This window comes from Carettochelys insculpta, chromosome 29 (assembly GCF_033958435.1).
Source record: "Carettochelys insculpta isolate YL-2023 chromosome 29, ASM3395843v1, whole genome shotgun sequence".
Lineage (NCBI taxonomy): Eukaryota > Metazoa > Chordata > Testudines > Carettochelyidae > Carettochelys > Carettochelys insculpta.
The window spans coordinates 1,753,201-1,765,326 of record NC_134165.1 but is presented as its reverse complement, the minus strand read 5'-3'; the positions used below and the strand labels follow the sequence as shown (position 1 = coordinate 1,765,326).

The following is a 12,126-nucleotide window of genomic DNA, read 5'->3' as shown; positions in this document are numbered from 1 at the left end:
TGGACCGTCCTGCCCTGCCACGCCCCAGCCCTTCCCCCACGGCCTCAGCGCTTCCCCTATGGTGTCTTCGGCCACACCCCCACTCCCCACTGTGCAGGCAGGAATACCTCTTCCCCCGGACGTGGTACCTCCCTGTGGAACACTGGGGATTCGCCGCTGAATCCTGGGTCCCAGCCCCTTGCTCTAACCACTAGCCCCCACTCCCCACTGTCACCAGAGTGGGGGGTCCCCAGGCCCTGCCCCCCCGCAGCCAGACGCGGGGAAGCAGACGGGGCGACAGGGACACAGCACAGAACAGGCTGGTCAGCGCAGAGGCCAGGTGCCGCCAGTACCACCCATCCTGGGGAGAGGGGCCCAGACCCAGAGCTCCTCCTGCGCCCCCTCTCTGACCCTGCCCCAGCCAGGCTCCTCCTCTGGCCTTTGTTCTGCTTCACCTGATTGCCCTCCACCCGGCTCAGGTGAGGATGTGGGAGTCGGACCCAAAGTTCCCCTCGTCGTATAGCTGTTGGTGCAGGGCCCAGGGAAACCGAGGCACACGCCAAGTCGCTGTGGGACAGACGCACTCGCGTGCAACATGATGCGGGAATAAAATCCCCTTTGTCTCATGCTCCCAAGGCCGGGGAGAGAACCCAGGCATCCTGGCTCCAGCCTCCCCTCTAACCCACCAGCCCCCACGCCCCTCCCAGGGCCGAGGAGAGAACCCAGGTGTCCTGGCTCCAGCCTCCCCTCTAACCCACCAGTCCCTGTGCCCCTCCCAGGGCCGAGGAGAGAACCCAGGTGTCCTGGCTCCAGCCTCCCCTCTAACCCACCAGTCCCTGTGCCCCTCCCAGGGCCGAGGAGAGAACCCAGGTGTCCTGGCTCCAAGCTCCCCTCTCTCACAGGATTGCCAAGGGCTACCAGAACTCGCCGGGCTTGCGGCTGACCTGGCTGCAGAACATGGCCGCCAAGCACGCGTCACAGGGGAACCACGCCGAGGCGGCCCAGTGCATGGTGCACGCTGCGGCGCTGGTGGCCGAGTACCTGAGCATGCTGGAGGACTGCCGCTACCTGCCCGTGGGCTGTGTCTCCTTCCAGGTGAGCGGGGGCTGGAACAACCCCCATCCCCCTCCTGGGAGGACAGGGGAGAGCCCCGGAGTCCAGGCCCCCACACTCCCCACTCTAACCATTAGTCTCTGCTCCCCTCCCAGTGCTGGGGAGAGAACCCCGGAGTCCTGGCTCCCGACCCCCCAGCTCTAACCATTAGTCTTTGCTCCCCTCCCAGTGCTGGGGAGAGAACCCCGGAGTCCTGGCTCCCGACCCCCCATTCTAACCATTAGTCTCTGCTCCCCTCCCAGTGCTGGGGAGAGAACCCTGGAGTCCTGGCTCCGGCCCTAACCATTAGTCCACACTGCCCTCCCAGTTCTGGGGAGACAGCCCAGGAGTCCTGGCTCCTGGCCCCCCCAGCTCTAACAGTTAGTCCACACTGCCCTCCAAGTGCTGGGGAGAGAACCCCGGAGTCCTGCCCCCTGCCCCCTTCCGCTCCACCCCAGCCTGGGGGCTCTCCCCTCTCCCCACACAGGGCATCTCGTCCAACGTGCTGGAGGAGTCGGCGATCTCGGATGATGTGCTGGCGCCGGACGAGGAGGGGATGTGCTCAGGGAAGTGCTTCACCCAGCTGGGGCTGGTGGGGCTGCTGGAGCAGGCGGCCGCCTTCTTCACCATGGTGAGCGCGCGGTGCAGCCGCCCGGAGCCAGCCGGGCCCGGCAGACCCTGGGCTGTGCGGCGCCTGCCCCCGTGCTCACCGGGCGGGGGCTGTGGCCCCTCTGACCCCCGCAGGGCGGGCTGTACGAGGCGCTCAACGAGGTCTACAAGCTCCTCATCCCCATCCTCGAGGCCCACCGGGACTTCCAGAAGCTGGCGGTGCTGCACGGCAACCTGCAGGACGCCTTCAGCAGGCTCGGCAGCCAGGTGAGCGCCGGCGGGCCGGGCCTGGGACTCGCAGCCAGGACGCCTGGGTTCCTCCTGGGGCGGGCAGGGGCGGGAAGACTAGTGGGTAGATTGGGGTGGGGGCTGGGAGCCAGGACTCCTGGGTTCTCCATCTGACTTTGCCCGGCTGCTTGTACCTTTGGGCAGCCCTTCCTGTCTCTGATTCCCCTCTGCACCGTGGGGTGACCCCCGAGCCTGCAGGGACGGCCTGGTCCCTTGGTACAAGCCCCCCCTTGGGGCCAGATGTGATGTGTGGGGAGCAGACCCCAGCGTCCCACCGAGAGCAGGCGGGAGCCTGCCCAGCCCCCACAGGCATCACTCGGAGTGGGGGGGAATCGGGCCATGCCGGGGGGTCCCACTGCCACTGACCTGCTCTCTCCTCTCTCCTGCTCGCCGTCCGTCAGAGCGCTGGCTGGGAGGTAGGACCCTGTGTGCCTTTGTGTGTGCTCCCCGCCTGCCCCCCCTTGTGTGTGTGGCGCCCTCCCCGCCACTTCCGTGCATGGTCCGGGCTGCCACTAACCCTGCACCTGTCCAGCTTGGGGAGGGGAGTGGGGCCCAGTGGTTAGAGCGGGGGACAGGGAGCCAGGACTCCTGGGTTCGCTGCTCGGGGAGGGGAGTGGGGCCTAGTGGTTAGGAGCCATGCGCTCCCTGCTGCGAGTGACCCTGGGTGTGCTGAGTTGGAAGGCTTTGGCTGTCCCAGGCTGAGGGGTCCGGATCCCTGGCTGGAAAGGGCTGGGCCAGGGCGGGAAACCCCCCCGGCTGGGGTGCAGCCCCCTGCCCCAATGCGCCAGCCTGCCGCCTTTCACCTCCCGGGGGGCAGGTCTGGGGGATGGGGGGCTGCATATATTGTGGCTTCAGCCCCATAGCTGGGGGGGAGATCTGTCCCAGCTCCCCCCGGCTCACCTGCTGCTTTCGTCCTCTCTCCCGCCGCCGGCCCCGTCCGTTGCTGCTCCCCCGGCTCCGTCCTGCTGTGGTAAGTCGCCCCCGAGGGGCCTTGCAGAGCTGGGAGGTCCCTGGGCTGTGGCCTCTGAACTGTGGGAGCCCAGCTGGGTGCAGGGGAGGCCCAGAGCCGAGCAGGGGGGCGGGAGACTGTGCCGAGAGGGGAGTGGAAGCTGGTGGTTACGGTGAGGGTGGGAAAGCTGGGAGCCAGGACTCCTGGGTTCTCTTCCCAAATCTGGACGAGCTCTAACCACTAGCCCCCACTTCCCTCCCAGAGCTGGGGAGAAACCCTGGGCTGTCACCAGTGGGCCCCACTGCCCCCTGCAGGCTCCCAGAGCGTCAGCCCCCCCAGCCTGTCAGCGGGGTCCCAGGGCTCCCCTACGGCCGTTCAACCTCCAGAACAGCCAGGAGGCGGCCGGCCAGAGCTGCGGGCCAGGCCTGGGACGGGTCTTGCTGGGGCGCAGCTGGACCCAGATGAAGAGCAGGGGAAACCTCGGGTGGGGCAGGGGCTGAGACAAGGACCGTGCCGGGCACTAGGGGGCGCTGTGCAGCAGGGACAAGGCACTCACGCTCTCCCCTGCTGCCAAGTTGTTGTGTGACGCTGCTGCACTGCACCCCAGAAGTGGCCGCACTTACGGGCGGGCCGAGCCTGTGCAATGCTTCCGGCTGCCGGCTCTTGGCCCCTCCCCTGGCCCGGCCCCGCCCAGCTCAGCTCTGCTTACCAGCCGCGCTCTGCCCCAGGCCCCAGCGCATGTTCGGGACCTATTTCCGGGTCGGGTTCTATGGTGCCAAGTTCGGGGACCTGGACGAGCAGGAGTTTGTGTATAAGGAGCCATCCATCACCAAGCTGGCGGAGATCTCCCACCGGCTGGAGGTGAGCTGGGGGCGGGTGGGGGGCCCGGGGCTGCAGCCGTCCCCGGGGGCTGGGGCTGCCCCCAGGGGTCCTGCTGACACTTGGCGGCTGTCCTGGGTACCTGCACTGTGCCACCCACTGCTCCCGCCCCGCAGCAGCCTTGGGCTGCAGGTGCCTGTCTCCTCCGCCTGTCACTGGGGGCTCTGGGTGCCGGAGCAGATCCCACCTGGCTGGGGCAGGGCTCAGACACCCCAGCCACGCGCTGGGGCTCTGCAGCCAGCCGGGGAAGCCGGCTGGGGCCATGGCCGGAGACTCCCCCGGCTGGGGACTGACTGGTGGCCTCCCCAGGAGTTCTACACCCAGCGCTTCGGGGACGAGGTGGTCGAGATCATCAAAGACTCCAACCCCGTGGACAAGGCCAGGCTGGAGCCTGGGAAGGTAATGGGACCGGCCCCTCCCCCCACGGCACTGGGTGCCGCTCGGACCTGGCGGAGATCAGTCTCCCCCTTTACCCCCCGGTGGTTCTGTGTGGACACAGCAAGACAGGCGCTGAGGCACATGCAGCGCAAGGGGAAACTGAGGCCCAGAGGCAGCTCTGGCCTCACCCAGCTGAGGGGGTGGGGTGAGCCGGGTGCTCCTGCCGGGGCAGCTCCCCAGCCCGCCCCCCTCAGTGTCATCCCCCCCAGGCCTACATCCAGCTGACCTACGTGGAGCCCTTCTTCGATACCTACGAGCTGAAGGAGCGGGTCTCCTACTTCGAGAGGAACTACAACCTGCGCTCCTTCGTCTTCTGCACGCCCTTCACGCGGGACGGCCGGGCCCACGGCGAGCTGCACCAGCAGCACAAGCGTCGCACGCTGCTCACCACCTCGCACGCCTTCCCTTACATCCGCACCCGCCTGCCTGTCGTGCACAAGGAGGAGGTGCGCCCGCCGGCTGAGGGGCACTGGGCTGTGGAGCGCGGGGGCTCTGGGCTGTAAGGCAGGGTCTTGCCAGCGGGTCCTGGGCAGCAGGCTCGGGGGGTGCTCAGCTGTGGGGCAGGGGGCTCAGGGGGTACTCGGGGCTCTGGGCTGCAGGGTGGGGGCTCGGGGCACTCAGGGCACTGGGCTGTGGGGTGGGGGCTCGGGGGGCACTTGGGGCTCTGGGCTGTGATCTCGGGGGGGTCGCTGGGCTGTGGGGCGGGGGGGTTGAGGGGGGTGCTGGGCTGTGGGGCTCAGGGGGCACTGGGCTGCGGGGTGGGGGGCGGCTTGTTGGGGAGCTGGATTATGGGGACTGAAGTGGGGGGTGGCTGGGATCAAGAGTAGGAGGGTGGGCAGCCACCCCCCCCCAGCTGTGCCCTGGGGGCTGAGCTGCCCCCTCCGGCGCCCCCAGATCATCCTCACCCCCATCGAGGTGGCCATCGAGGACATGCAGAAGAAGACGCAGGAACTGGCCTTTGCCACCCACCAGGACCCGGCTGATGCCAAGATGCTGCAGATGGTGCTACAGGGCTGCGTGGGCACCACCGTCAACCAGGTCGGGTCGGGCCGGGCCGTGGGGGCATCGGGCACCGGACGGGACAAGTGCACCCACATGCCCCCGCTGGCCGTGCCCGGCGGCCTCTGCCCTTTGTCCCGGGGGGGAAAGATGGGGCGGAGGGGCACTGGCGAGGTGGCGGGTTGGGCGTGAGGGGGACGGGGTGTCTCTGCTGGCACTGACCAGCCCCCGTTGCCCAGGGCCCACTGGAGGTGGCCCAGGTGTTCCTGGCTGAGATCCCGGACGACCCCCGGCTCTACCGGCACCACAACAAACTGCGGCTCTGCTTCAAGGACTTCACCAAACGGTATCTCCCCTCTGCTCGCTGCACAGCCCCATCTCCCTGCCCCACTGCGCCATCTCCCTGCCCCACTGCACTGCGCCATCTCCCTGCCCCACTGCGCCATCTCCCTGCCCCACTGTGCAGCCCCATCTCCCTGCCCCACTGCCCCATCTCCCTGCCCCACAGCCCCATCTCCCTGCCCCACTGCACTGCGCCATCTCCCTGCCTCACTGTGCAGCCCCATCTCCCTGCCCCACTGTGCAATCTCCCTGCCCCACTGCACAGCCCCATCTCCCTGCCCCACTGCGCAGCCCCATCTCCCTGCCCCACTGCACAGCCCCGTCTCCCTGCCCCACTGCACAGCCCCGTCTCCCTGCCCCACTGCACAGCCCCATCTCCCTGCCCCACTGCGCCATCTCACTGCCCCACTGCACAGCCCCATCTCCCTGCCCCACTGTGCCATCTCCCTGCCCCACTGCGCCATCTCCCTGCCCCACTGCGCAGCCCAGTCTCACTGCCCCCCATTGCACAGTCCCCATCACACTGCCCCCGAACACTCTTACCCTCATCCAGCCCACCATGTCACACTCCTGCCACATCAGACTTACCAGCTCAGCCCCAGCCCCTCTTGGGGTCCCTTTGTGGGGCTCCGAGCCCCCCAGCTCCTCTCCCCTGTGGGCCGGGAGCCCCCCGCCCCGCCCTAGCACCCCCCTCGGTTCCAGGTGCGAGGACGCCCTGCGGAAGAACAAGTCGCTGATTGGGCCCGACCAGCGCGAGTATCACCGGGAGCTGGAGCGGAACTACCAGCGCCTCCGGGACGCGCTGCAGCCCCTGCTCTGCCGCCGCATCCCCCAGCTCTACGCCCCGGTCGTCCCACGCGCCTCACGCCGGTGAGCCCCACGCCGGGCGCTGCAGGCCCCGGGGACAGGCAGAGAGGAGGCAGGTCACGCAGGGAATCCCGGGCAGAGCCAGAAGGGGACCCAGGAGTCTTGGCTCCCAGTACCCGCTCTAACCACTGCACATCACTCCCCTCCCCTCCCCAGGGAATGAATCTAGGACTGCCCTGTTCTCCGGGTGGGGGCTCAGCGCGGGTCCCTTCCACCTGCTGCACTCACGGGCGGTTCCCCTCTCCCCGCAGCAATTCTCTGAACAGGTCGAGCCTGCACAAGCCGGAGGGCTGAGGAGCTGGTGGGACCAGCTGCATCTGCTCTGCCAGCCCAGCGGGGCACTCCCTGGCGGCTCCCCAGTGCCTGGCCAAGTCCCCCACATGGCGCCGACCCCGTCCACCCCCGCTGGCCAGCTCCGCCCCCTCGGCCCGGGCGGGTGCCGCATCGGGGCCGTTCTCTGCCGGCTGGGCGCCAAGGGCAGGCGCGGGCCAGGCCTGGCGTCTCCTGCGGCACACGGCTGGTGGAGGCTGGATGGCCCCAGTCCGGCCGGGGGCCGTGTGTCTGGACCGAGCTCAGCGCAGCGGCCTGGGGCGGAGCGGAAGCGGGTCGGGAGCCCCCGGGAGAGCGGTGCAGCAAGCTGGATGCTGGGTCTGGATGGGGGAGGGAGGCCATGGACAACCCCTCCCCCTCCTCTTCCCAGCAACGGGAAGGGGACCCAGGAGTCCTGGCTCTGCGTGGGCCAGGCCCCCCCAGCTGCTCTCCGAAGCCAAGGCCCCTGGGTGCTTGAGGGTCTCGGCCCCCTAACCTCAGGGGCAGTGAGACACAGCCTCTGCCCAGGCCCTGTGCTGGGGGGGCAGCGGGAGCCTTCCTGCTCCCCAAGTGCCTGGCCAAGCCTCTCCCCCCTCCTCCCCCCACCTTTTTCTCTTCTCACCCTGACACCCCCCAGCGTCTCCCCTGAGCCCCTCGGGGGGTCATTAGCTGAGGTCTGGAAGGAGGGGGCCGGGGGCCGGGTTACCCAGCTGTGAGGCCGTTGGAAGTGAGTCAGGGAATGGGGGCTGCTCGAGCAGCAGTGGGGCACAGGTTTGGGAGGGGCAGGCCAGGGGATACCTCTTCCCCAGTGCCCCATTCAATGGCGGGGGGTTGAACCCCACCAGCACGGCCCCATCCTGCCTCATTCTGAGCCGGGCTCTGCCCCAGAGCCCCCCCACACACACACAAGGGAACATGGGGCCTCCCCTCAGCCTCCTCCTGGCCAGGGCCTGGGGTGAGGCGTCAGCCGGGTTTATTTATAAAGCGATTTAACAATAAAACCAAAACCCTTTTGATTGTTTGAATTCCTGGAGCTGCGTCTGGTTTGTTTTCCAGTGGGGCTGATGTGGGAGGGAGGAGCCGTGCAGACCCCCACCCGGCGCAGGGAGGGGCCATCTGATGGCCGCCGTCCAGTCCTCAAGTGCTGGGCAGCTGCAGTCCCCGCCTGACACGCTCGCGCTCACCAAGGCTTTCTGGGTAAACTGAGGCACAGAATGGCAGGTGGTGCTGCTGGCCAGCGGTAGAGGCTCCCTGGGGAGCCCGTCCCCTGCCACCTGCCCTGGCTTGCAGCTGCACTGCCAGACACAACCAGTTTGGCAGCTTGTGGCACATGATGGTGCCAGGCCTCTGCCAGGTGCGGGACAACAGGCCAAGCGACTGGAGCCGGGTGGGCGCTGCCCAGGCTCACTGGCCAAGTCAGGCCCCACCACAAAGGGGAAACTGAAGTCAGGGACAGCCTTGCCTGGCACTGGGAAAAGAACCCAGCTGGGCTGGGCTCGGCCAGGTGGTGTGCCAGGGGCACAGGGGAAGCTGGTTCCTTGGGGGGATTAGCTGCCCTGGGGCTGTGTCGAGCTGTCAGTGCTCAGATGGGCCCAGCTCAGGGGTTTGATGGTCCCCGAGCAGGAGAAGGCCGGGCACAGACGGGGGACCCAACAGAGCCAGCAGAGGCCTGTGCCGGATGTACCTGGCTGCTGCCTGCGCTCCCTCCCTCCCTCCCCTCTGCCGGGCGCTGCCTGCCCCCTGCACTGTCCCACCCACCCCCCTTCCCCTCTGCCGGGCGCTGCCTGCCCCCTGCACTGTCCCACCCACCCCCCTTCCCCTCTGCCGGGCGCTGCCTGCCCCCTGCACTGTCCCACCCACCCCCCTCCCCTCTGCCGGGCGCTGCCTGCCCCCTGCACTGTCCCACCCACCACCCCTCCCTCTGCCGGGCACTGCCTGCCCCCTGCACTGTCCCACCCACCACCCCTCCCTCTGCCGGGCACTGCCTGCCCCCTGCACTGTCCCACCCACCACCCCTCCCTCTGCCGGGCACTGCCTGCCCCCTGCACTGTCCCACCCACCCCCCTTCCCCTCTGCCGGGCGCTGCCTGCCCCCTGCCCTGTCCCACCCACCCCCCTTCCCCTCTGCCGGGCACCGCCTGCCCCCTGCACTGTCCCACCCACCCCCCTTCCCCTCTGCCGGGCGCCGCCTGCCCCCTGCACTGTCCCACCCACCCCCCTTCCCCTCTGCCGGGCGCCGCCTGCCCCCTGCACTGTCCCACCCACCCCCCTCCCTCTGCCGGGCGCTGCCTGCCCCCTGCACTGTCCCACCCACCCCCCTTCCCCTCTGCCAGGCACTGCCTGCCCCCTGCACTGTCCCACCCACCCCCCTTCCCCTCTGCCGGGCACTGCCTGCCCCCTGCACTGTCCCACCCACCCCCCTTCCCCTCTGCCGGGCGCTGCCTGCCCCCTGCACTGTCCCACCCACCCCCCCTCCCTCTGCCGGGCGCTGCCTGCCCCCTGCACTGTCCCACCCACCCCCCTTCCCCTCTGCCGGGCGCTGCCTGCCCCCTGCACTGTCCCACCCACCACCCCTCCCTCTGCCGGGCACTGCCTGCCCCCTGCCCTGTCCCACCCACCCCCCTTCCCCTCTGCCGGGCGCTGCCTGCCCCCTGCACTGTCCCACCCACCCCCCTTCCCCTCTGCCGGGCGCTGCCTGCCCCCTGCACTGTCCCACCCACCACCCCTCCCTCTGCCGGGCGCTGCCTGCCCCCTCCACTGTCCCACCCACCCCCCTTCCCCTCTGCTGGGCACTGCCTGCCCCCTGCACTGTCCCACCCACCACCCCTCCCTCTGCCGGGCGCTGCCTGCCCCCTGCACTGTCCCACCCACCCCCCTTCCCCTCTGCCGGGCGCTGCCTGCCCCCTGCCCTGTCCCACCCACCCCCCTTCCCCTCTGCCGGGCGCTGCCTGCCCCCTGCACTGTCCCACCCACCACCCCTCCCTCTGCCGGGCGCTGCCTGCCCCCTGCACTGTCCCACCCACCCCCCTTCCCCTCTGCCGGGCGCTGCCTGCCCCCTGCACTGTCCCACCCACCACCCCTCCCTCTGCCGGGCGCTGCCTGCCCCCTGCACTGTCCCACCCACCCCCCTTCCCCTCTGCCGGGCGCTGCCTGCCCCCTTCCCTGTCCCACCCACCCCCCTTCCCCTCTGCCGGGCGCTGCCTGCCCCCTGCACTGTCCCACCCACCCCCCTTCCCCTCTGCCGGGCGCTGCCTGCCCCCTGCACTGTCCCACCCACCCCCCTTCCCCTCTGCCGGGCGCTGCCTGCCCCCTGCACTGTCCCACCCACCACCCCTCCCTCTGCCGGGCACTGCCTGCCCCCTGCCCTGTCCCACCCACCCCCCTTCCCCTCTGCCGGGCGCTGCCTGCCCCCTGCACTGTCCCACCCACCCCCCTTCCCCTCTGCCGGGCGCTGCCTGCCCCCTGCACTGTCCCACCCACCACCCCTCCCTCTGCCGGGCGCTGCCTGCCCCCTCCACTGTCCCACCCACCCCCCTTCCCCTCTGCTGGGCACTGCCTGCCCCCTGCACTGTCCCACCCACCACCCCTCCCTCTGCCGGGCACTGCCTGCCCCCTGCACTGTCCCACCCACCCCCCTTCCCCTCTGCCGGGCGCTGCCTGCCCCCTGCACTGTCCCACCCACCCCCCTTCCCCTCTGCCGGGCGCTGCCTGCCCCCTGCCCTGTCCCACCCACCCCCCTTCCCCTCTGCCGGGCGCTGCCTGCCCCCTGCACTGTCCCACCCACCACCCCTCCCTCTGCCGGGCGCTGCCTGCCCCCTGCACTGTCCCACCCACCCCCCTTCCCCTCTGCCGGGCGCTGCCTGCCCCCTGCACTGTCCCACCCACCACCCCTCCCTCTGCCGGGCGCTGCCTGCCCCCTGCACTGTCCCACCCACCCCCCTTCCCCTCTGCCGGGTGCTGCCTGCCCCCTTCCCTGTCCCACCCACCCCCCTTCCCCTCTGCCGGGCGCTGCCTGCCCCCTGCACTGTCCCACCCACCCCCCTTCCCCTCTGCCGGGCGCTGCCTGCCCCCTGCACTGTCCCACCCACCCCCCTTCCCCTCTGCCGGGCGCTGCCTGCCCCCTGCACTGTCCCACCCACCCCCCTTCCCCTCTGCCGGGCGCTGCCTGCCCCCTGCACTGTCCCACCCACCCCCCCTCCCTCTGCCGGGCGCTGCCTGCCCCCTGCACTGTCCCACCCACCACCCCTCCCTCTGCCGGGCACTGCCTGCCCCCTGCCCTGTCCCACCCACCCCCCTTCCCCTCTGCCGGGCGCTGCCTGCCCCCTGCACTGTCCCACCCACCCCCCTTCCTCTGCCGGGCACTGCCTGCCCCCTGCACTGTCCCACCCACCCCCCTTCCTCTGCCGGGCGCTGCCTGCCCCCTGCACTGTCCCACCCACCCCCCTTCCTCTGCCGGGCGCTGCCTGCCCCCTGCACTGTCCCACCCACCCCCCTTCCCCTCTGCCGGGCGCTGCCTGCCCCCTGCACTGTCCCACCCACCCCCCTTCCCCTCTGCCGGGCGCTGCCTGCCCCCTGCACTGTCCCACCCACCCCCCTCCCTCTGCCGGGCACTGCCTGCCCCCTGCACTGTCCCACCCACCCCCCTTCCCCTCTGCCGGGCGCTGCCTGCCCCCTGCCCTGTCCCACCCACCCCCCCTCCCCTCTGCCGGGCGCTGCCTGCCCCCTGCACTGTCCCACCCACCCCCCTTCCCCTCTGCCGGGCGCTGCCTGCCCCCTCCACTGTCCCACCCACCCCCCTTCCCCTCTGCCGGGTGCTGCCTGCCCCCTGCACTGTCCCACCCACCCCCCTTCCCCTCTGCCGGGCGCTGCCTGCCCCCTGCACTGTCCCACCCACCCCCCCTCCCTCTGCCGGGCGCTGCCTGCCCCCTGCACTGTCCCACCCACCCCCCTTCCCCTCTGCCGGGCACTGCCTGCCCCCTGCACTGTCCCACCCACCCCCCTTCCTCTGCTGGGCGCTGCCTGCCCCCTGCACTGTCCCACCCACCCCCCTTCCCCTCTGCCGGGCACTGCCTGCCCCTTGCACTGTCCCACCCACCCCCCTTCCCCTCTGCCGGGCGCTGCCTGCCCCCTGCACTGTCCCACCCACCCCCCCTCCCCTCTGCCAGGCACTGCCTGCCCCCTGCACTGTCCCACCCACCACCCCTCCCCTCTGCCGGGCGCTGCCTGCCCCCTGCACTGTCCCACCCACCCCCCTTCCCCTCTGCCGGGCACTGCCTGCCCCCTGCACTGTCCCACCCACCCCCCCTCCCTCTGCCGGGCGCTGCCTGCCCCCTGCACTGTCCCACCCACCCCCCTTCCCCTCTGCCGGGCACTGCC

General features: G+C 70.7%; 1 protein-coding gene across 10 annotated transcripts in view; it reads left to right on the top strand.

Annotated features, from left to right (window-relative positions):
- DOCK6 (dedicator of cytokinesis 6) overlaps positions 1-7,792 on the top strand; it is a 49,144-nt gene extending 41,352 nt beyond the window's left edge. For 6 of the 10 annotated variants that reach the window (XM_074980333.1, XM_074980332.1, XM_074980331.1 and 3 more), the window contains 11 exons: positions 882-1,074; positions 1,559-1,702; positions 1,816-1,947; positions 2,370-2,384; positions 3,653-3,778; positions 4,106-4,195; positions 4,444-4,680; positions 5,129-5,272; positions 5,473-5,579; positions 6,278-6,445; positions 6,694-7,792. In XM_074980333.1, the coding sequence (XP_074836434.1) occupies positions 882-1,074; positions 1,559-1,702; positions 1,816-1,947; positions 2,370-2,384; positions 3,653-3,778; positions 4,106-4,195; positions 4,444-4,680; positions 5,129-5,272; positions 5,473-5,579; positions 6,278-6,445; positions 6,694-6,736 (1,399 nt within the window). In that variant the 3' untranslated portion in view covers positions 6,737-7,792. The other 4 variants (XM_074980328.1, XM_074980329.1, XM_074980336.1 and 1 more) reach the window with 4 other exon arrangements.
- Positions 7,793-12,126: the final 4,334 nt, after the last annotated feature.